This window comes from Hemiscyllium ocellatum, chromosome 15 (assembly GCF_020745735.1).
Source record: "Hemiscyllium ocellatum isolate sHemOce1 chromosome 15, sHemOce1.pat.X.cur, whole genome shotgun sequence".
NCBI classification, from domain to species: domain Eukaryota; kingdom Metazoa; phylum Chordata; class Chondrichthyes; order Orectolobiformes; family Hemiscylliidae; genus Hemiscyllium; species Hemiscyllium ocellatum.
Genome location: NC_083415.1, coordinates 57447706 through 57471246, shown reverse-complemented (window position 1 = coordinate 57471246; position 23541 = coordinate 57447706). Strand labels below are relative to the sequence as shown.

The 23541-nt window shown below is 45.9% G+C and overlaps 1 protein-coding gene across 4 annotated transcripts in view; it reads left to right on the top strand.

The window, feature by feature from the left end:
* LOC132822994 (protein CBFA2T1-like) overlaps positions 1 to 23541 on the top strand; it is a 169268-nt gene that overhangs the window by 124847 nt on the left and 20880 nt on the right. For 3 of the 4 annotated variants that reach the window (XM_060836508.1, XM_060836510.1, XM_060836509.1), the window contains 6 exons: positions 174 to 320; positions 1841 to 2070; positions 6128 to 6217; positions 16314 to 16492; positions 19825 to 20051; positions 21950 to 22038. In XM_060836508.1, the coding sequence (XP_060692491.1) occupies positions 174 to 320; positions 1841 to 2070; positions 6128 to 6217; positions 16314 to 16492; positions 19825 to 20051; positions 21950 to 22038 (962 nt within the window). The remainder of the gene's footprint in view (positions 1 to 173; positions 321 to 1840; positions 2071 to 6127; positions 6218 to 16313; positions 16493 to 19824; positions 20052 to 21949; positions 22039 to 23541) is intronic. The other variant, XM_060836511.1, reaches the window with a different exon arrangement.

The window sequence follows — 23541 nt, the reverse complement described above, 5'->3', positions numbered from 1 at the left end:
GCCCTGCACTGGGAAGATGTTGTAAATGACATGAGGAGGCATCACCAGGTAAGGTAATTAAGAGGACAGAACTACAATGTGATGTGCAAAATTGTCTCAGCTGTGTCAATGATTTTTCTCATTTCAAACATTGAGGTCTGAAGAAAAACCCCTTTTTTTTGTTGTGATTCTAGTCAACGGAGAAAAGACGCGTTCCGCAATGCCGGGGTCACCAGTGGATGTGAAAGTGCAGTCTCGAGCCACACCCCCGACCATGCCTCCGCCACCTCCGTCTGGAAACCAAGGGAATTCTCGGCCAAACTCCTTCACCCCGACCTCACGTGGGTTACGTTTCTTACATTCGATATCCCATTGTTCTGGGGTCTATTATGTCGTTCATCTGCGTGCTTTGCTAAAACCCTAGATAAGACAGAACAAGTTTAAATCGATGAGGGCAGAATAGCAGGAATAACAATTCTCTGTAACTTTAACCAGTGCACAGCTTCAGTATTTCTATAAGAGAGAACATTTAAAACTCAAGCCAGTAAAATCCCCCTCCCGTATTCATCAACATTCGTTGCGAGGTATAACTTCATGGGTGGCACAATGGCCTCGCAGTGCCAGGGACCCTGGTTTGATCTCACCCTTGGGTGACTGTCCGTGTGGAGTTTGCACCTTCTCCCCATATCTGTGTGCATTTCCTCCGACGATGTCCAGGTTAGGTGGATGGGCAATGCTAAATTGCCCCATTGTCCAGGGACGGATTAGTCAATGGAAATGAAGGATTACTGGGACAGGTCTTGGTGGGACCCTCTTCAGAGGGTCAGTGTGGACCTGATGGGTCAAATGGCCTGCTCCCATACTGTAGGGATTCATTGATTGAAAGGAAGCTCTCAAGTGATTTTGAAATAGTTTTTTGTTGTTTTAACCTCTGTACCCATGTCTCCCATTTCAACGTTATCCATCAAGCTTTCGTTCAGAGCTCCTCAGAACAAGGGTTGGGAGTCAGTGGGGTTGCGGTAATATCACTGGGCTAGTAATTCTGAGCCTGAGGCTAATCCTCTGGAGATGCAGGTTCAAATTCTACTGTGCCACCAGCCTAATATTTCAGAAAGAAAGTTGGCCTCATGGAGTGGGGCTTTCTGACCCGAGAGTTGTGACCCTCTGTGGAGTGATGAGGTGGAATTATGCAGTTACAAACTCTGTGTCGCAATTTACAGCAGCTAGATGGAGCTCCATCTGAGCATTGACAGCAGTGGGGTCTCCTCAAACTCCTACCATTTATTGAATTGCTGGTGCGGCCCACCTGATCAACCTTTAAGGCCCAATTCCTGCTGCGGATAAAGTAAATGCTTTTTTTAATATAAATTTGAAAACCCCACAGTTTAAAGAACTCAGTGCCCTCGCAACCCTCGTCTGGGCAATGTGTAAGTGGAACCCGAAAATACCGTAACGCTTCGCCAGAGGGATTCCTGACCAATCTGTTCACTGAGATTATTGAGTTGGTTGGAATTGAAGCTTGACCGTCAGGGATAGTTAAGCTGTCACGACAACATAAGAGCCCCGGCACATTTGAATAGATATCATCTAGGTAAACAGCAAAGTTGTTACGCACTTGAGGGGAGGTGGGGGACGTAAACGTGGGCCTCTTGGCTCAGAGACAGGGACACTACCACTGTGCCACAAGATCCCTGTTTATTTTCAAAGGATTGAGTTAAAATATTAAAAGCCATGAAGTGTAGGGACAACCCGTCAAGTCTGTTTTGCTATGCAATGAGGCAAAAATGGCAATGACTTCCTTCAGGAGTCTTAACAATGTTTTCTTTCTTCAACCCCCCCCTCCCCCCTCCCCCCCACACAGTGCCGAATGGTGTTGACCACTCTCCACCTGCCCTGAATGGCGTGCCATCCCCACCTCAACGCTTCAGCAATGGTCCTTCGTCCTCTCTCGCCAGTCAGCAGCTCCCTGCCACCTGTGGTGCCCGCCAGCTTAGCAAACTGAAGCGCTTTCTGACCACCCTGCAGCAATTTGGCAATGACATCTCGCCGGAGATCGGGGAGCGAGTCCGCAGCCTTGTCCTGGCACTGGTGGTGAGTACAGTCTCATCCGGAGGCTCATGAGAGCGAGAGTTGAGAGTTAGCCATTCAGCCCCTCTGCAGCCTAGTCTGCCGTTCAGTTTGTTTGTGACTGACCATCTTGGTCCACAACACTCTTATCATCCTTCCTCAAGAAAAAGTTTGTGCAGGCCACAGGTAAAGGTGTTAGTTCGAAAGATGGAGTTTGAAGGTGAAACTCTGAACTTGTTCACCTGCTTTTTGCAACTTTTCCATTTTACAAAGAAACAGCTCGCTATGGAATTATATAAAAAAAAAACCCACAGCAATAACAGAGCATTCAACTCTACCTTCCTTCATGACAAGCAGCAGCTCTGACTCAATATTCCTTTCCTTTTGATCACTTAATTAATCTAATCTTGAATGTTGACATGCTCTCTACCCGAATGACTAATTCTAACTGCCTTCCACAGCCTCCCAGCCCTTCATGTGAAAAAGTTCCCATATTCCCTGAGTTAAATACATCTCTATATCAATTGCCTCAACCTCTAAACTCTTAAACCACTGAAAACTACCCTGTCCCGATCTTTCGTCATTTTAAAGAGCTTCTTTCTGAACTCCTCTGTTCAAATTAAATTAACCCTAATTTGTTAAGCTCATTTCTCTACGTTTGTATTGCCAAGAATGTACCTTCCCACATCATGTGGCACTCTAGTGGCCGGGAGTCATCTCGCTTAGTTTGCAGGATAGCTGCTGTCTGATGCAGAGTGACACCAATAGTGCAGGTTCACTTCCTGCACTGGCTGAGATGACCATGAAGTTCCCTTCTTTGCAAATGTGCCCTTGTCTAAAGTATGGATACACTTGCCACCAGTCCTCTTGTCTTTACTGAGAGACCAGGCCTGTGTTCCTGTGGGTCACGGACAACTTTGCAGCATCCCAGTGAATCAACCGCACACCATGTCAATTGCTTCTTGAGTGTGGTATCCCAAATGTACACCCGACTTTAACTGTGGGTTTAGACTCATTGTTCCATCTGCTTTTGTATTTAAAGCTTGTGTCATAACACCGTATAATTCTATTAGTTTAGTTTTTGGGTTTCTACACTGGCAGTGCTGCTATCCATGTTAGAGAGTACGGAAACAGACCTTTCCGTCCAACCACTCCATGCCAACTATAATCCCAAACTAAATTAGTCTTATCTGCTTGTGCTTGGCCCATATCCTTCCAAACATTTTTGATTCATGTACTTATCCAAATGTCTTTTATGCATTGTAACTGTACCCACATCCACCACTTTCTCATTCCACACACGAACCACTCTCTGTGTAGAAAACATTGTCCCTCGCGTTTTATTTAAGCTTCCCCTTTCACCTTAAAAGTATGCCCTAAGTCTTGAAATCTCTCACCTTATGGAAACGACACCTGCCATTCACCATGTCTATACCCCTTCATGATTTTATAAACCTCAAAGGTCACCCCTCAACCTCCTACACTCCAGGGAAAAAGTGAAATCCAGCCTCTCCTTATAAATCAAACTCTCCATTCTCATGTTGTACAGCTGTGCTTTCCCTCTGTTTCTCCATGACTCCCTATCTTTTTCTCCCCTTTCCACACTTTTCTCAACAACCCATTGTTGTCTAATTCTTTGGAATGGTTCCTTGTTTGATGGGTATCCCCTTGCAAGTTCCTTCCTGCCTAACCCCAGGCAGTTACCCTGAAATCAGAGTGGGATTTGCATTATTGTTCTGATATGGCCTCCTTTAGTTGATTAAAATTTTAATCTACCAATAATTATTTCAGAATTCTCTTGTCAAAGCAGTACACTCTGGGATGGAGAGATCTGAAACTGGCCTGACATGTTCCGAGGAATCTGTTGTCACTTATCAAGGCCCCAAAGGCACTTTGTACTTCAGTGGCCCTCTGCTAAGCCTCAGGAGAGAGGAGGGACTGACAACGGAGTCGGGAGTTAGGATGGGCTGGTGCAGGAAGATAGGACGCTGAGAAATCTCAGGGAGTAGGTGTCCAGGAGGAATGCCTGTGTTCGCCGTGAAAGGGATTTGTTCTGCTCATGGCATCTCAACTTCTTCCCTTAAAGTTAGGCCCAATCGTCAACATTACCACGGGGGTTCAGAGCTGTTTTAGGTGCGCTGTACAAATTTAGGGTTAAGGACAATGCCCGTGTAGATTGGGTACAAGCCACCTCACCAGTGACTTGCTCTGCTTTGGGTCTTCCTAATGGCTAAAAACACAGGTCAATGACCAGCTTGAAGTCTTAGTTCTACCCTGCCCACTGTGAAATGAGTTATGGTGAGGTCATGAGTAACAGAGCAAAGCCCCAAATTCAGCACATATTAAGAAAACTTCAATTCACAACAGCTATCACTTTGTGGTCTCCGAGCAATGTCACAGTGAGGCATTGTGGGGACTGGCGCACTTTGATCAAGCAACCTTGACTCTGTCACTGGGCTCTGCTGTGCTCGATTTGGGCTGTTTAATCCCTTCACTGCCTACAAAGGTTATAGAAAATGCTCTGTTTCAAGCTGTGACAGTTTAGTGAACAGAAAACTAAATTGTGTCAATTTGTATTGTGCCTAAATGGTCCATTTTTGTGTCCTGTTTATAGTGTTTTGAAGAGAGTCTCTTTATATCTGGCCCTATGATGTTACATAAGATATAACTTACACATCCATTTTTATATTGACTGATGCTTCATGTACTTCCTGAGCTGCTTCTGGATAGAATGGACACATTGGCAATCATATTGAACAATCGACAATGAAGGTGCAATCATCATCATCGTCATAGGGTCAAATGAAACTTCCCTTAAATTATCCTCTCATTGTCTGTATTTATACCAAGGTGGTGTTTTTCATCAATGAGGTCAAATCGAGTTGATTTAAACATGACAACGTTTTCGTTCTGACTAGTGTGGATATGGCCTCCTTAATTGATTGAAATTTTACTTAATCTACCAATAATTACTTCAGAATTCTCTTACGCCTAGGGAACACACAACTAATTAACCTGGGTCTACCCCGATGTTGTTTGTGACTAACATTATTTTGCTATTTGTTTATTATTGTAACTCAATGTGAGTGTGTCAGCTGACATTCAAAGGTTTTTCTCAATCTTTACACAAGGAAATTGATTTTTGAGCGAGTGAATCTTATTTTGTGTTACTCGTGTGATTTCAGTCAAGTTGATGATATAGGTTTGGGCGTGTTATGGAAAACTGCATCTGGCTCTTTTTGTGGTTACACTTCATTGTTAGGAATTAATGAGAGTTCCTGAAAGGCATTGAATGAATCGTTCACATTAATATGGTCAGTTTTGGAGGCTGATTGGTTCGGCTCCAGAGTGGAATTTATTTTTGCATTCGTTGCTGGCAAGGCCAGTATTTGTTGTCTGTCCCTAATTGCCCAGAGGGAGTTGAGAGTGCCATCTGGAGTCACATGCAGGCCAGACCAGGTGAGGGTGGCAGATTTCCCTCCCTAAAGGGCATCAGTCAACCAGATGGCTTTTTCCAAAATCTTCACCATTAGAGTCTTAACCTCAGGTTATTCTTACTGAATTCAAATTCCATTATCTATAGTGGCAGGATTTGGACCTGGGTTCCCAGGCATTACCTGGGTCTCTGGATTGATAGGGTAAAAAAATGAGGTCTGCAGATGCTGGAGATCACAGCTAAAAATGTGTTGCTGGTTAAAGCACAGCAGGTTAGGCAGCATCCAAGAAATAGGAAGGGCTTCCTGATGAAGGGCTTATGCCCGAAACGTCGAATTTCCTATTCCTTAGATGCTGCCTAACCTGCTGCGCTTTAACCAGCAACACATTTTTAGCTTTTTCTCTGGATTGATAGCCTAATGATAAAACCTCTATGCCATTGCCTGCCCCACTTGTGTTAGGTGGTAGTTTATAAACCCAAGTGTTGAGCTCAACAAGGATCAGTTCTTGATGGGGGGCCTAAAACTGTCTTTGGAGAGAGCGGTGATATTGGAATATTGCACCAAAGCTAAAGTCCTAAGGATATGACTTCACTTACAGACACACAGCTGACACTTTTTTTTTATTTTCTTACCTACCCTTCCAGAACTCAACCGTGACCATTGAAGAGTTTCACTCAAAGCTGCAAGAGGCAACAAACTTCCCACTGCGCCCCTTTGTAATTCCATTCTTAAAGGTAATGCAGTCTTCCTCCGTTTTCATGAACATCCATTGTTTTGTGTGAACCCAGCTTGCTTCTGGTGTGGGTGCGTGGGGAGGGGGAATGGGAGAAGGGAGAGAATGGGAAATCCATGGAAGTTGTCACTGGTAGCTAGGCACAGGGTGGCAGATGTAGGAAATCTGAGAAAGAAACAGGAAGTGGTAGGAATACTCAGAGTCAGACTGCAAAGTGGAGGAACAGAAGTAGCCATTCAGCCCATCATATCTAATCTGTCATTAGATTCAGCCATTCAGTCTGATCATCCTCAACTCCACTTTCCTGCTTTTCCACATAACCCCCGATTCCCTTACTGATGAAAGATCTGTCTAGAAGAGTATTAAATGTTCTCAAAACCCCTTTTTATCACTGGGAGAAAGCGAGTTAATGGTGAGGGGGGGGCATAGAATCCCTAACCCTCTCATAAGGTACATTTGGGAGGTGAGGGAATAGATTTAATCAGGCCCGGAATATTGCTTGAAAATCTTCCCCATTTGTGGCTCAGGTTAAACCCAAGTTGGAGAGGGTGGGATTTGGCCGTCAGCTCCCACCACCGCACTGTTTCAGTCCCACAGTAACCAGCTGGGATCAGCCTGTCACTGTGTCAGGAGCATGACCAGCAACCCCATGGAAGACCCCGGCACTGGGGAGAATCCTGCTGGGATCCACTCTTTGTCCTCCATCCCCGCGACCACCTGCTCTTAGTCTCTGAGAGGGAAAGTGGGAGCAGTGAATGGAACTCCCCAGAGAGGGTGCAGTGAGTCTCTGTCTGGCTGTCAAGGCAACGGGTGGGGAACACTCCCTCCTTCTTGCCCCCCTCCACCCCATCCCTCTACAAACTTCCCCCACCCCCAATATTTTATAGAGATGACCCTTGGGATTCTCTCCACGGACATTGTCTGACCCATGTCTCTCCAGCATTTCCTGCTCCAAAGTCAGTTGTCACTTGGCACTCAGCACAGAATCACAAAACCTGTATCTGATGAATGAGAGCAGTTAGTCCATTGTGCCTCCATTGGTTCTATCCCCCAATGTCAAACATTTGCCTTTTTCCCCATATCCCTGCACGCCATTACTATCCAAATAACCATCCAATGCCCCTCTTTGAATGACTCCATTCAACCTGCCCCCGCTATGTTTACAGGCAGTGCATTCCAGACCCTAACCACAGCGTTCTCACACCCTCCCTCGCTTCTGTTAAGCATTACACTGCATGGTTAGCAGCTCAGAGAAAGGCAGAACTGCAGATGTTGGAGATTAGAATCGAAAAGTGTTGTGCTGGAAAAGCACAGTAGTTCAGGCAGCATCTGAGGAGCAGGAGAATCGACACTTCAGGCATAAGCCCTTCATCAGCTCATTGAACATCCTGCATTGGATTCTTTGTCCGTGTTAATTTGTTTCTACTGTGAATCCTGGCCTGTATGGGGGCCACTGGAGCAAAGGTGGGCGGTGCAGATACTGCAGAGTGAGGTGGGCCTATCGTTTCTGACCTGTCACTACCCTCCCCATCAGCAACGCTGTTTCCCCCCCAACTTTCCCCAACCCCCACAACCTGCCCACACCAGGTCTCTGAGCAGCTCAGGTGATTGTCGACAGCCCACCTTTCCAAACTCCCCAAGACCTTTATCACTAACAAGGCCAACTTTTCAAACACAAGCTCACTCTCTCTTTTTAATGCCCCTGTGATTTCTCTTGTAGAAAGTTAGCCATCCCTGGAGATGTTTGATCAGTTGTGGAAGATTGGCAAACTACGTCTTTAAAGTGATTTCCCGTTTTTGGGATTTGTTTGGGCAGGAGAAGTTTTCAGTCCAGGGACAATGAACTTTACTGGATTGTGGAAAGGCCAACCTGACGGTGGTAACTTTTTTATTTTTTACTTGTGCATTGTGGGTATCACTGGCGAGGCCATCATTTCTCGTTGCCCCTTGAGAATGTGGTGGTGAGCTGCTGTCCTGAATCGTTGCAGTCCACTTGGGGTTAGCCCTCCTTTTTATTGCTCAGCATTTTGTGCTTCTAAAGTTTGATTTTTGGAGGCGTGAATTGTGTGGTGGTGACAGTCTCCAGCCTCAATAGTGCTCCACACCTTCTATCGCCACCACCCCCAACCCTGAGCCCCTCAACCTCCTCCTCCTCCACCTGGAACTTTGCGTGTGAAATAACCTTTTTTTTACACACTGTGTTGTCTTCATCCACCTGTTTCAAAGCATACAGTGGAATGATGAGGAAGGACAGTGAGGTTTGCTGAATTTAGCCATTGCACAGCTGTTCAGTGGGTTTAATGTTTAACTGGGAAAACCCAAACTAACTCTTTCAGGCTGTGGGTCATAAATAGGCCAGTTCAAATAATGCAACCTCTAAAGTTTTATGCATAGAATCCCTAGGGTGTAGATAGAAGCCATTCAGTGTGCCCTGACCGTCTGACGGGCATCTCAGCCCCCACCCTATCTCCATTTCTGCACATCCCCAGACACTACAGGCGATTTGGCATTGCCAATCTTTGGATTTTGGGAGGAACCAGAGCAAGTCAGGTCTGCAGATGTTGGAGATCAGAGTCGAGAGTGTGGTGCTGGAAAAGAACAGCAGGTCAGGCAGCATCCGAGGAGCAGGAGAATCAACATTATGGGCCCGAGCCCTTCATCAGGAATGAGGCTGAGAGCCTTGGGGGTGGAGAGATAAATGGGAGGAGGGTGGGGCTAGGGAGAAGGAGAGGAAACTAGAGGACCCGGAGGAAGGCCAGGCAACCACGGGGAGAACATGCAAACTACACACAGAGTCACCTGAGGGTGGAATTGAACCTGGGTCCTTGGTGCTGTGAGGCAACAGTGCTAACCACTGAGCCAGCAGAAAGTGGGGACTGCAGATGCTGGAGATCAGAGTTGAGAATGTGGTGCTGGAAAAGCACAGCAGGTCAGGGAGCATCCGAGGAGCAGGAGAATTGACGATTCAGGCATAAGCCCTTCATCAGAAACGTTGATTCTCCTCCTTCTTGGATGCTGCCTGACCTGCAGTGCTTTTCCAGCATCACACTCTCAACTCGAGCCACCCTGGTTAGGTTCCTGGCTTTTTATTTCTTACGTTTGTTTGAGAAAAGTAGTTCTGCAGCTGCTACAATGGATGATGCCTGGTGGACACTGGATGCCGGGATTTATATTTCAAAGAATAATGACCTCACCTTTACAGGGCTTTTGTTCATGTTCCACTTGTAAGTCATTGGAAAAGGAAGGTGTCGTGATAATCAGTGGCTGAATGCACTGTGTGATGTGGCCTGGCAATTCAATGACATCTTTTGACTGCACCAGTCAGGAGTCCTTTAATGAGGTCACTGGGGGAATAGGGCCTTCAGGGTCTTAAGCATTTTTGATATGTTAAAGACTTATCTCAGAGAATGAATTCATGACAGTGACTCTCACTCCTGCATTAGTGGAGCTGTTGCAGACTTGGTCTCTGGACAAATACCTGATTAGTCCCTTGAGGTGTGGAAATGATACACTTTCTATTAATGCCGCAGAATTGCCTAAATGACAGCGTTCATGTAGCAGCTGGAGTTGTTGTGATACTCCAAATGGGGTCAATGGACCGGTAAGTGTCCCGTTGAACCACTTACTCCGGGAGAGTGCCCGACTGGATATCGAGGGCAGAGCTCCCCAGAAGTCGGGGTGGGGGCGGGAGCTCATGAACTCTGAGACCACTGTGGAGCTCCGCCCACATTATTACAGCTCCTGCTCTCATTGCCTCCAAACCCCTATCCACGTTCACTTCCCTCTGAGGTGTTGGGATGATTTCTGAACCGTGAAATGGGGTCACAGTGGGGACATAGCTCGCTGTCATCCATGCAAGAGTTCGCTAAAGTCAGACAGTGATGTGTCAGGATTAGGGGGACCTTGGATTGGGCCCTTCCCCCATTTACTGCCCACTTCCTACAATCCATTGGGACCAATTGGCCACTCCATTGGCACACGCAGCAAGCCCATCTGAAGTTTCACAGGGAAGTCTGAAAGAAAAATAGCAAAGACCTTTCTATTATTTCTCCCTCCCAACTTTAATTTTGTTTCACAGCCCCCTGTGAAGGCTGCACAGGCCTTAACCTCACCCTCCCTCCCCAGTCACATTGTACCCCATGTCGGAATCATCCTGGGGAGTTTAGAGATGCCAAGTTATTCATGGTTGGCCTGGGGTGACCAGGAATTCAACAATTTACCTCCTCCAATGCTGCAGCAAGCAAACAGACAAGAGGGTATTTTTAATTTCATTTACTTTGAAAATTTGGAAGTATTGAAGCGGATGCACATGACTTGACAGAGTTCATGTGATGAAACTTCAAGGAATATCCATCCAGTTAGAGAGGTGGATTCAACTGTACCAACCCTTCAATTCTCTGCAAGTGATACCTGAGCTTTACAAAGGGACATCATTCATGGTGCTGGTGTGTTTCTGTCAGATCCCAAACCTGGATACGGGGAGGAAGGGGAGCGTTGGCAGTAAATGTGTCTCAGTATAAGCTACTAATTAATTACATCTCTCTAGCCTTAAGTAATGTTGACCTTGCTAACACTGATCTCACCCTGTGCAATGAACACCTCCATCTATGTCTTTCGGATCTGTACGTTCTTGCTTACTATGATCTGCCTGTACAGCTCATAAACAAAGCTTTTCACTGTACTCCAGTACATGTGACCATAAATCAATCGATCTCAATGGTACCCCTCACTGGCCAATCACCAACCGCCATACTTCCTTTTTCTGAGTTTCTTTGCTCTCCTGGCTGAGGGAGTGGAGAATGAAGGCTGCTGGGAGGTCACCTTTTCAAAATGAGGGGTCAGCCGTTTTGGATTGAGATGGGGAAAGGTTCAATGTCACGGGTTTGTGGATCTTTGGAATTCTCAACTTCAGACACGTGTGGCTGCTCCTAACTGTTGAATGTTCAAGACTCAATAGGTATTTGGACTGCAAAAAAGATTTGAGTGACGTGGCACCAGGGCAGGAAAATGAAGATGATCCTAGGGAAGACAGAGCAGGCTCTGGGGATGTGGGGGGGTGGGGGCATGTCTCTAATCATCCCATTTTATTAAATACAGAGAAAATGTGACACATGAGAATTTACCTGATCGTACCAGAACTCGTTGGTTCAAAGCCGCCATTAGTTAGTAAATGCTAATCTCTTGTCTGAAGCATCCCGATGTTTCTCCCATTTTCTGAAACAAAATCAGAAACTGCTGGAAAAACTCAGCAGCTCTGACAGCTAAGGGGAAAAGAAAATCTTTAAAGACCAACTTTTTCCTAGCCACCACCCATTCTGAGGAAGGGTCTCTGGACCCAAAACATTGATTCTGCACTCTGTCTCTGTCTCTGTCTGTCTGTCTCTCTCTCTTTTTGTCTCTCCCCCTCTGTTTCTCTCTCTCCCTCTCTGTCTCTCTTCCCTCTCTGTCTCTCTCCCTCTCTGTCTCTCCGTCTCTCTCTTTCTCTCTCTTCCCCCGCAGATGCTGCCAAACCTGCGGAGTTTCTCCAGCAATTTCTACCTTTGTTTCTGATCTCAAGCGTCTTCAGTTCTTCCTGTTTTTTTTTTCTCTCTGCCTCATTTCATCGATTTGCAATTTTTATTCCTGGTATTTAACCTTATTTTATTTTCTGTTGGAGTGGGGACTTTTTTTTTGCCTTATTCCTGCAGTCAAGATTTTTAGTACTGTCTTGACTGAGTGATGTTTACCACGGGACTTGTCCTCCTGAGGCTGGAGGTAGAGGAGGAGTGTTGTTGGTGAGACGGGGAAGGGGGATGCTGGTGGTGGTGATGTCTGTTGCAGAGCGTGAGTGTGAAACCGTGCTGCAACCTTTTTTTTTGTTTGTAGAAGCATCACACACCATATGGGCTCCATATCACTTAGTGGCAATCATTTGAACGGGAGGATTTTTTTCTCGCTCAACGCTATAGCATCCGCCCTCTGAGGGAAAAGTAAATGACAGAGACCATATGTGTTTGGATATTTGAGCTGAATCCTCAATGAGAGGAAGCAGCTGTAACTGCCTTCACTTCAGCCTGCCTTTCATTACATTAATGTAACCCTCCGACTCCCATTCCAATCTGCAGTATGTCAAATTGCTCGCTGCAAAGATAATGGAAACCATTTCAATTACTGGGTCCACTGCTGACATTAGCACCAGCAAGACTTTGCGGCCCATTCCGATCAACATTACCCAGCTTTAATTGTCTCTGATCTCACCAAAGAGAAAGGGAAGCTCGCTGGAGTGCAGTTATTTGCATAATATCAAACTGTGTCTGGCTATTAAAATGGGATTTTGAGCTAAGTTTGCAAATGTGTATCTGTATCTGTCTGTATGTGTGATATATTAGTGTGTGCATGATTGCATCTGTATGTGCATGTGTGGTCATGAATGTCTGTGTCTGGACATGTGTGCATGTACCTGTGCATTTGTGTGTATCTGTTAGTGTGTGAGTCTGTGTGTATGCGTTTGTGTCCATGTCTGTATGCATATCTGTGTGACTGTGTGCATTTGTATACGCATGTGAGTCTGTGTGCATGTGTCAGAATGCATGTGTGCATGTATGTGCGTATCTGTGTGCATGCAGTTTTGTGCACGTGTCAGTGTATGTCTTTGTGTGCATGTGTGTATAAGACCATAAGCTGTAGGAGCAGAAATTAGGCCATTCAGCCCATCGAGTCCACTCTGCCATTCAATCATGGCTGATGAGTTTCTCAATCCCAATCTTCTCCCTTCTCCCCATAACCCTTGATCCATGGCAATCAAGAATCTATCTATCTCAGTCTTAAATATACTCAATGTCCTGGCCTCAACAGCCTTCTGTAGCAGTGAATTATGTAGACTACCTCTCTGGCTGAAGAAGTTTCTCCATATCTCTGTTCTAAAAGGTCTTCCCTTTACGCATGCATGTGTGTGTCTGTTTGCCTCTGTGTCTGCCCATCTGTGAGAATCTTTTTTTCTCTTTCTCACTTCCCTCTTTGGGGAATGAATTTCATCAAAGAGTTTTCAGGAACCTTTGTCCAGAGTTGGGGTTATGAAATTTCAGGCAGTCAGGATACTCCAACATTCTCTGCTAAAACTTAATATGCTCCCAAAAGCACATTCTCCATGTGAAATTTACTGAACAAAATCTTGCATTTGTGTAGCACCTTTTCTGTTAAAATCCTGAGATAAGGCTAACTCCATTTATTATTCCTTTTCCCCCAAACAATGGAATGTAAGGATCGCAGAGTTAATGTCCCTCTGGTTCTGAGGAAGGGTCACTGTGCCAAAAATGTTAGCTCTGATTTCTCTCCACAGATGCTGCCAAGCCTGCTAGGCTTTTCCAGCAATTTCTGTTTTTGTTTTAGAAATAAATAGGGCTTGTTTGTAATTCATTCATGAGACGTCATCATCACTGGCTAGGTCAGCATTTCCTTGCTCATCCCGAATTGTCCAAAGTTAAGAATCAACCACATTGCAGTGGGTCTGGAGTCTAGACCAGATAAAAACAGCCTTTTTTTTTCCTTAGCAGGGCATAAGTGAACCAGATGAGTATTTAAAGATTTTCAACTCCAAATATTTTTAGAAAGTATTTCTTAGTTCCAATTCTACCAACTGCTAAGGCAGGATTTGAACCTAGAACCCCCCCACTAGGATTGTGATGATGTCACTGTACCATCACCCCTTTATGCTGATAATGTGTGATAAAGAGGCACAGGAAAAGGCTCATAGAGTCAGACTGCACAGAAACAAACCCTTCAGTCCAACCAGTCCATGCCAACCATAATCCCAACTCGACTAGTCCTACCTGCCTGTTCCTGACCCAAATCTCTCCAAATCTTTCCTGTTCACATGGAACAGAACAACATCTTGCATTTATCAAGCACCTTTAATGGGGTCAACTGTCCCAAGCCACTTCACAGGAGTGTTATCAACAAAGTTCGATCACACACAGAGGTATTAGACAGGTGGCCAAAAACACAGTGTTGCCTGGTTAGGCTAAATGGCTTGTTTCAGCGCTGTGCATCTGATTTAATTCTGTGTAAACCTGTCCAAATTTCCCAAATGAATCAGAAAGGGGAACTGGCTCCCTGTTGCCTGGGAAATGAAGATATTTTTTATTGCACGTTAGCACACTTCGTTGGCTTGTCACTGGGAATATGTTTGTTTCAGATTTCACTGTCGTCTCAAGACACACTTAGGCAGATCCTTCATTTTCTCTGGCTCCCCCTTGGCAATATGGGCTAGTGTCCAAAAACATAATCCTGGTTCTATCGTGTTGGCTGGTTTGTAGCTGGAGTTCAGGCTTGTTGGGCAACATGGCACATTGACAGAGGCACGTGTGAAGCATCCACTAATCAGCCACTTTGCATGGCACAGCCGCAGTTAGTCACTGAAGGACCCTTTTCTCCCAGGGATTTTATCTCCGCTGACTGATAATAGCATTGCTGGAAGGGTTTGTCTGTGAGCGTTTCGTACCATAGAGTCATAGAGATGTGCAGCACAGAAACAGACCTTCCAGTCCAACTCGTCCGTGCTGACCAAATATCCAAAATTAATCAGTCCCATTTGGCAATATTTGGCCCACATCCCTCTTAACCCTTCCTATTCACATACCCATCCAGATGCCTTTTAAATATTGTAATTGTACCAACCTTCACCACCTCCTCTGGCAGCTCATTCCATACATGTGCCACCCTCTGTGTGAAAAGGTTGCCTTCTAAATCTTTCCCCTCTCACCCTAATCCTACGCCCTCTTGGACTGCAACTTCATTCGACTCTCTTACCCTGAGAGAAAGACCTTGTCTATTCACCCTATCCATAATTTTATAAACCTCTATAAGGTCACCCCTCAGCCTCTGACACTCTGGGAAAACAGCCTCAGCCCCAGCCGATTCAGCCTCTCCCTATAGTTCAAACCCTCCAACCCTGGCAATGTCCTTGCAAAATTTTTCTGAACCCTTTCAAGTTTAACAGTATCTTTCCTGGAGCAGGGAGACCAGAACACCGTGGGCGGCACAGTGGCACAGCAGTTAGCACTGCTGCCTCACAGCGCCTGAGAGGGTTCAATTCCTGACTCAGGCGACTGACTGTGTGGAGTTTGCACGTTCTCCCCGTGTCTGCGTGGGTTTCCTCCGGGTGCTCCGGTTTCCTCCCACAGTCCAAAGATGTGCGGGTCGGGTGAATTGGCCACGCTAAATTGCCCGTAGTGTTAGGTAAGGGGTAAATGTAGGGGTATGTGTGGGTTGCGCTTTGGCAAATATGGGTGGGTCGGTGTGGACTTGTTGGGCCGAAGGGCCTGTTTCCACACTGTAAGTAATCTAATCTAATCTAAAACTGAATGCAGTATTCCAAAAGTGGCCTAACCAATGCCCAAGATCACAAAAACATTTCATTCTGTAAAATTGTTGTATCAAGGTATATGAAAGGGTGACCTTATGGGTGGAATTAATTCAGCACACTAAATAACAGAAAGGCTTACCTTTCTCTGGAACCTTTTAAATACTTTTAAAAGCACTTTATTGGCTGGATGTTGGTCTACTGTTATGATGTAGAACTTGCAGCAGCCAATCTGCACGCAGCAATCACCCACACACAGCAAAGTGATGGTGAACAGATCATCTGTTTTACTGTGATGTGGCATGGAACATTATACAGCATGGATGATGCTGTGTAAATGCAAGTTATTGCAGTCAATGACTTGGAGAAATAATGGATAATAAAACCATGAACTACGGATGCCAGAAGTCTGAAACAAAAGCTGGAGAAACTTAGCAAGTCTGGCAGCATCTATAGAGTGAAAAACAGAGTTAATTTTGCGGATAGTGTGACCCTTCTTCAAAACTGTTAGTAGCTAGGAAAAGGCGGTATATGTGCTGGAGATTGGGGATGGTGAGGGGATCAAGGAATGAGAGGGTAAGTGGAGATGGAGCCCAGACAGAGACAACAGCAGACAGATGGATGAAAGGATGGATAATGGTGAGCCAAGGAAAAAGAAAATCTGCCAATGGGGACCATGAGCGGGTGAAATTGGGAGCATAATGGATCGTGCATGGAGGTGTTGCTGAGGTCTTGTGTGTGACTTTTGTTTTTCCAGGCCAACCTGCCACTGCTGCAGCGGGAACTACTGCACTGTGCCCGCTCTGCCAAGCAAACGCCAGCTCAGTACCTGGCTCAGCATGAACACCTCCTGCTCAATGCCAATGCCACGTCCCCAGTCAACTCAACGGATCTGCTAGAGGTCAATGAGAATGGGAAGAGGAACAGCCCGGAAAGGTAAACCAGTTGGATCGAGGATTGGATACCCCTGGGCGCGGTGGGTCAGACATGCGGGAGCTAAAATACAATGGGAAGGAGGAATGATGTCCAGAAGGGAATGGGCACATCGTGCAAGATGGTGGTGGGCAGTGAACGTAACTGTCCTGCCTGTCTAGTGCGATTCTCCAGGAGATCGCAGCCACAGGTTGTATAAGTGAAACAGCTCCACCTGGTGTTTTGGATGTCCAAGTTTGGACAGCGGACTTCAGGAAGATTGAGAGGGTGTGAGAAAACCTTACAAGAAAGGTTCCAGGGCTGAGGGTCTTCAGTCATGAGGATAAAGAGGTGATGCTCAATGGAAGAGAGGGGAAGGTGTTCAAAATTGCGAGGGGCCTAAACAAAGTGGACAGTGCAAATCTGCTCCATTGGCAGAATGGTCAGTTATCGGAATATACAGATGTGACTGGCAAAAGAATTTTTAAAAAGGCCACATGAGGAGATGCAGTGTGTAATCAGGATGTGGATGCCAGGAGAATGGCGGAGGCAGATTCAGTCATGACTTTGAATAGGCAATTGGATAAGAATCTGAAGGCTGACAAATTACAGTGAGACAGGGAGTAAGAATGTGGGCGAGACTCACTTTTGCTGGGAGGTGGCATGGGTTTAAAGGGCTGAATGGCCTCCTGTGCAGTAATCATTGTCTGATTGTATTCTCCGGCAGTAAAATGGGTTCTGCGATGACGCCAAGACATCTCTTATGATTTTATTGGTTGCCTTTTTATTGCAAAAGACAGGCATTTCTGTTGCCCTGAAGACAGCTCTCTCTTTGACTCATAAACAATCACTATAGCTAGAAAGCATTTAATTTAAAAGACCCCAGAACGTGCTTTAAAAACTGTAAATTAATAAATGTTGTTTCATGAGCTTTCAGACTTGCCAAGTCCTGTAAAGAAATGTTGTGTGAAGCCAGTACAGTTAAGACCTTATATGATCTGCTAATATACTTCCTGCCACTCTGCTTCAAGTGGTGAGAGAATTAAGTGGGATTGGACCAGCTCCAGGCAGTTTGAGCAATGGGCCAACGAGGGTGGTGATGGTGGTGGGGGTGGGGTGGTTGTGGGCATCTGATGAAGGAGGGATTGACATTCCAATGCGATGACTGTGGTGTGCACAGAAATGCCAGAAGAAATGCAAGCCTGCCAAATTCAGACAGACTATCTTTGTCAAAACAAAAGTCGTTAGAGTATTCCGCTCTACAGTCCAGGCTTGAGAACAAACTATCATCTTGCAACTGCAGAACAATATCAGTCTGTAACCATGTCCGGCACTGTAGCAGTGGCTGTTGTTAACTCTGTTTGAATACAGATTTCATGTAAATTGAATCTATGGGTCTGGTTGACCAGGTCATCAAGGAGAATCGTCCCATTGTTCTCCTAGATAATGTTTTCACATCCACCTGAGAGAAAAAGTTCCAATTTCTCATCTGAAAGATGGCAGCTTCAACAGTATAGCACTCTGACAGTGGTGAGGGTGGGTGTAATTTAGTGGCTCCCCACCCAAAGGGGCCTGAAGGCCTGGCTATGTGCCAGGAGAATCATCTGATTCTCGAGGTTGGGAAAACTGTCCCGAATTAAAATGGGAACAGGAAGAAGTCAATGGAGGAATCCCACTTGCTGGGAACAATGACGCCAATCAGGGTCATTAATGTGCCACTTGGTGCTAATTACTGGTGGCTCCAGGATTTAACACAGGTTCCCCCACAGCCTGACAGCAGACTCTATCAGATTCTCCTGAGGCCGAGGTGATGGGGAGTTGTCCCGTTGACAGACTCTCAATACCCAATCAAGAGCCAAGCATTTGGAGAGGTCACTGAAAACCACCCCTCCCCATTGAAACCCATCTGACCCCATTTCTTTGTGTCCAGGGATCCAACAATGAGCCTAGGGCTTAGCTCCTGATTGGCCAACAGCTCCCACAGGTGGGCTTTTGACCCTCTGGGATCCTCGCTGATCAAGTTGGACGGCCTCGTGCAAAGTCGATTTCCCTCCCCCTTCCACTGAAGGAATGGGAGTGGGGTGCTCCCAGTAACTTTCAAACCAATGGGCAGGACCACACCCAAGGGATTATAACTTGACCTGCTGAATGGGTCTGGAAAATGCTGAACTCTCTGTGGAGTGGGGCTTGAACCCATGACCTTCTGACACAGCAGCATGAGCCACAGCAGAACCCGGGGAAAGGCAGTGGAATCATGTTCATGTATCAACCGTGGCTAAGCAGTAGCACTCTCATCGTAGAGTCATAGGTTCAGCGTCCACTTGGAGAACTGAGAAGAGAAGTGAGGCTGACACTTCACTGTCGTGCCGAGGGTGTGCAGCACTGTCACAGGTACTGTATTTCAGACCAAACATTAAACCCTGGCTTTGTCTACCCTCACATAGATTTGGAATGATCAATAACAAAGGGGCACAATTGTAAGTTGGGCAGCAGGAGATTTAGAGGGGATTTAAGGAAAGCATTTTTCACCCTGAGAGTGGTGGGAATCTGGAGTGCACTATCTGGGTGGCACGGTGGCACAGTGGTTAGCACTGCTGCCTCACAGCACCAGAGACCTGGGTTCAATTCCCGCCTCAGGCGACTGACTGTGTGGAGTTTGCACATTCTCCCCGTGTCTGTGTGGGTTTCCTCCGGGTGCTCCGGTTTCCTCCCACAGTCCAAAGATGTGTGGGTCAGGTGAATTGGCCACGCTAAATTGCCCATAGTGTTAGGTAAGGGGTATATGTAGGGGTATGGGTGGGTTGCGCTTCGGCGGGTAGGTGTGGACTTGTTGGGCTGAAGGGCCTGTTTCCACACTGTAAGTAATCTAATTCAGTTGGGAAACCTCATCAAACCTTAAAATAAAGTTTGGAAGAGCACTTGAAATGTCATAACATTGAAAGCAAAGGGTCTAGTGAAGGAAAGTAGGACTAGTCTAACTAGCGCAGTTCATTCTGTTAATAGTGTGCATTTTATCAACACAAATTCACTGTAATGTGAACGATAAATTGAGGATATTGTTTCTACAGCGTGAACTTTGAAGGTGTGTTGGCTGGAAAGTGATGACAGCACCAACATTTTAAGCGCTGTTTCTAAAGCGCGATTTTGCTATAACATGGGGGTGTACAAGAACACAACCATCGCTTTACAGAAGAACTGACTGTGGTGTACCTTTGACAGTATAGACTTGATGGGTCAAAGGGCCTCTTCTGTTGAGTATGATTCTATGACTCTGTGGTTTGATAAGTGTGTGAGTTAGGGACTGTTCTCCTGAAAGTTTTGATTTTTATGATGACATTTTCTCCCCATCTCCTCAGGAATAAAGAGAATGGTTTTGACCGAGATCCTCCAGCAAAGCGGGTGTGCACTATCAGCCCTGCCCAGCGGCACAGCCCAAACATTGGCATACCTCACCCTGCCAACGGGCAACTGCATCCAACCCCTCCTCCCCTCCAGCACTACAGCCTGGACGATGTGGCCATCAACCACCTGTACAGAGATCCACAGAGACTTCCAGAATACAGAGAGCGACACAGGCATCACGGTGAGCCCATGGGCACAGGGTGATCATGGCAGGAACGCACGGTGGTACCAGTTCCCGTGAAGAATTGGATTCTTCACGGATGGCAGCTGTGGCTGGTTTTGCCGATTATAGATTGGTAAATGAATCTGTTATCCAGAAAGGGAATTGATGCCCAGTTGCATCCTTTGGTTTGGGATCCAGTTCACAATCGCCTTGGATTTTCAAACACCCGGGACTCAGTACGCAACCATGAGGGATTGTAGATTTTACCAGGTAACCTTCAATGTGTCCAAGAGAGCTCTCAATGGAGTAGAATGGGACTTACAAACATTCATAGAGTGAAGTAAGGATGCATGCCCAATGAATTCAGATTGCATGTAGTATACACGTCTTCTTATTTCTTTGTGAGTTATTTTCACACTTAAATGGGAGAGAACTGTTTTAAAACCAGAGATTCCCAAATGTTTTGAAAATTGGGTAAACCTGATGTTCATTGTTTACATAACTATTTATATTAAATTTAGATTCCCTCCAGTGTGGAAACAGGCCCTTTGGCCCAACCAGTCCACACCGACCCTCCAAAGAGTAACCCACCCAGACCCATTTCCCTCTGACGATTGCATCTAACACTATGGGCAATTTAGCATGGCCAGTTCACCCGACCTGCACATCTTTGGATTGTGGGAGGAAACCGGAGCACCCAAGGGGAGAATATGCAAACTCCACACAGACAGTCACTCCAGGCTGGAATCGAACCTGGGACACTGGTGCTGTAAGGCAGCAGTGAGCCACTGTGCCACCAAGCTGTGATTGAAGTTTAGTGTGCAGACGAACTGGAGCTGAGAGTTGTGTGCAAATGGAGCTTTACTTGGCAACAAGAAGCTGGTTAGTTTGTGGGCGAGTGACCAGCTATCAATTTCGATGGTCATCTGCCTGCAGACAACTCTGATTGGTTGTTAAGCAGCTGAACAACTTGGAGCTGTGAACAAGATAGAGAAGTGGTCAGACCAGTGTTAGCCCAGGATCTCTCCTTCTCTGTATTCTGCAGATAAATGCCTGAAGAAAATCAGTTTCTCTTTCCTTCCAAAGTTGCTATAAGCTGTGACTTTTTATTATAAGCCAGAGACTCTTGTACAAGTGAGCCAGTCACTTTATGCCTCCAGCAAACCAGCGGAAGCATCCGGAGAAGGAAGACTGAGAATCAACATTCTGACCAGCACAAGGCTCAACTCAGCAACCCTGGGAATAGGAACCATTGGGAGAAAGTGAGGACTGCAGATGCTGGAGACCAGAGTTGAAACGTGTGGTGCTGGAAAAACACAGCAGGCCAGGCAGCATCCGAGGAGCAGGAGATTCGACGTTTCAAGCATAAGTCCTTCTTCAGGAAACTGAAGGTTTCTAATAGGAACCACCGAACTGCCTTCCCCCTCCTCCTATCATCCATAAACACCACCTTTCCCTGTGTATGTCTGTCAGTCTGTGCTGTGTGGGTAAGGGGGAGTTTTTTAAGGTGGAGTTAAATGCCAACGGTTACCTGGAGCTAGAGTCTAATTACTTGTAATAAAGTCATTTTCATTAAATTCAGAAACTTGGTCCATACTTTCTGTCAACCTGGAATCTAGAGACAGGCAAACTGGGGAATTCTACGTAGTTGTTAAAATCTTTAACTTTTGAGGTGACTGTGGGATTGATTTCCAATGTACTTTCCATAGTAGACTCTGTTAACTTTCGGGGGGGGTTTTGGTGGATACTGTTAACCTTGCAGGTTTCTCATGTTTAACATTTTGAGACATTGGCGATAGCTTTGAAGAAGGATACTCAAAATCTTCAAAGCATTGACTCACCCTTCATCCACAAGTCTGAAGGCATTTCAACAACAGCAACTTCCAGACCGTTATTCTTCCCTTTTTTCTCCACAGGAGGATCCCGTGCAGTGTACCAGGAAGAGATGATTGATCACCGACTGACTGACCGTGAGTGGGCTGAGGAATGGAAACATCTGGATCATGTAGGTGCTGATTTCTCCTACTCCTTGTCCTTCTCTTAGCAACTTTACAGATGTTACCGATCCTATTGGATGGTTTGCAGAGGCTGGGGGAGGAGTGTAAAATTCTCCAGGTGGCCTGGCTATCTGCCTCTATTCTTTCCCCAATTTTCCATTGGAGCTAGGGAGACCTGGGGCCATTCACCCACCCTTACCCTCATTCCCATTGGGCCTTTAGTTTGAGACGGTCAGAGAAAGGTCGAGGATGGATGGAAAGCCCAGCTTCTTCTTTCACCTCTTGACTTCTCTATCATCTCCAGCCTACCCTCCCGACATTCCGGATCACCCCTCGCCTCATCTCACCTCCCTGCTATGAGAACCTTAGCTGAGCCAACTCTCTAGTGTCCAGAATTTGCCGTTTTCCGCCCAAATTATTTGTATTTGCTCATGGAGGGGGTGTGAACATTGCTGGCAAAGACAGTGAAATGACTGAACAGAGGCTGGTACCCTGTCACCAAGTCACCCCTTATTTAAATGTACACAGTGCACTGTCTGTAGTCAGCTAGCTCAGAGTCAGTCTCCTGAATGGAGGAGATTCTAAATCCTCTGGTTCTATCTGTCAGCCAGGGCTCCCTGATTGGCCTGGATTAACAACCCCAATCAAAGATCTCATAGTCAATGAGATCCCCCGGTTCTAATCACTACAGTTAGTTTTATGTTGCCCATCTATAATTACCCTTGAAAGCAGTTAAGAGGCAATTTTGATGATCTGGGTCTGGAGCCACATGTAGGCCAGATCAGATTAAAATGGCACATTTCCTTCTCCAATGGACCCTAGGGATTCTGATGTGTTTTTACAGCAAACAATGATAGCTTCATGATCACTCTCATTGAGAATAGCTTTCAATCCTAATTCTGTTTTTAATCAATTGCATTTATTGGTGGGATTTGATCTTGTGTCCCCGTACTGCAGATCTGGTTTATTACCCCAGTGCTGTTGCCTCTCCACCATGGAGTATTAAATGCCTGTGATTTCTGACGATTTTTCCATCCGGGAGGTCCCTGCCAATAAAACCTGCCCATTAAAACATATGGCACTGACGGAGGCCATTTGGCCAGTTGTGCCTCTGCTGGACCTTTTGAGAAATCACTTGTCTGTTGTCCCCCACATCCATCCCTCCTGCTTGTAACTCAGTGAGATCCTCATCCTCACACAGAAACGTAGGAAACAGAAGTAGGCCATTCAGCCCCTTTGAGCCTGCTCTGCCATTCAACATGACCGTGGCTGACCATGCAGCTTGGTACACTGTTTCCAATTTCGCCCCATTCTCCTTGATCCCACAAGCCCTAAGCTTCCCATACTTGGTCAGCTCCAATCTCAAATTACTTTACGAATCAAGTTCCACCAACCTCCCTTTCAGGAAAAACTTTCGATATCCCTGAGAGATAATGCTTTTTCTCTCCATTGAAGATCTCTTACTAATGATTTTAATCTGATGATGTCTGGTTATTGACCCACTCTCCAGA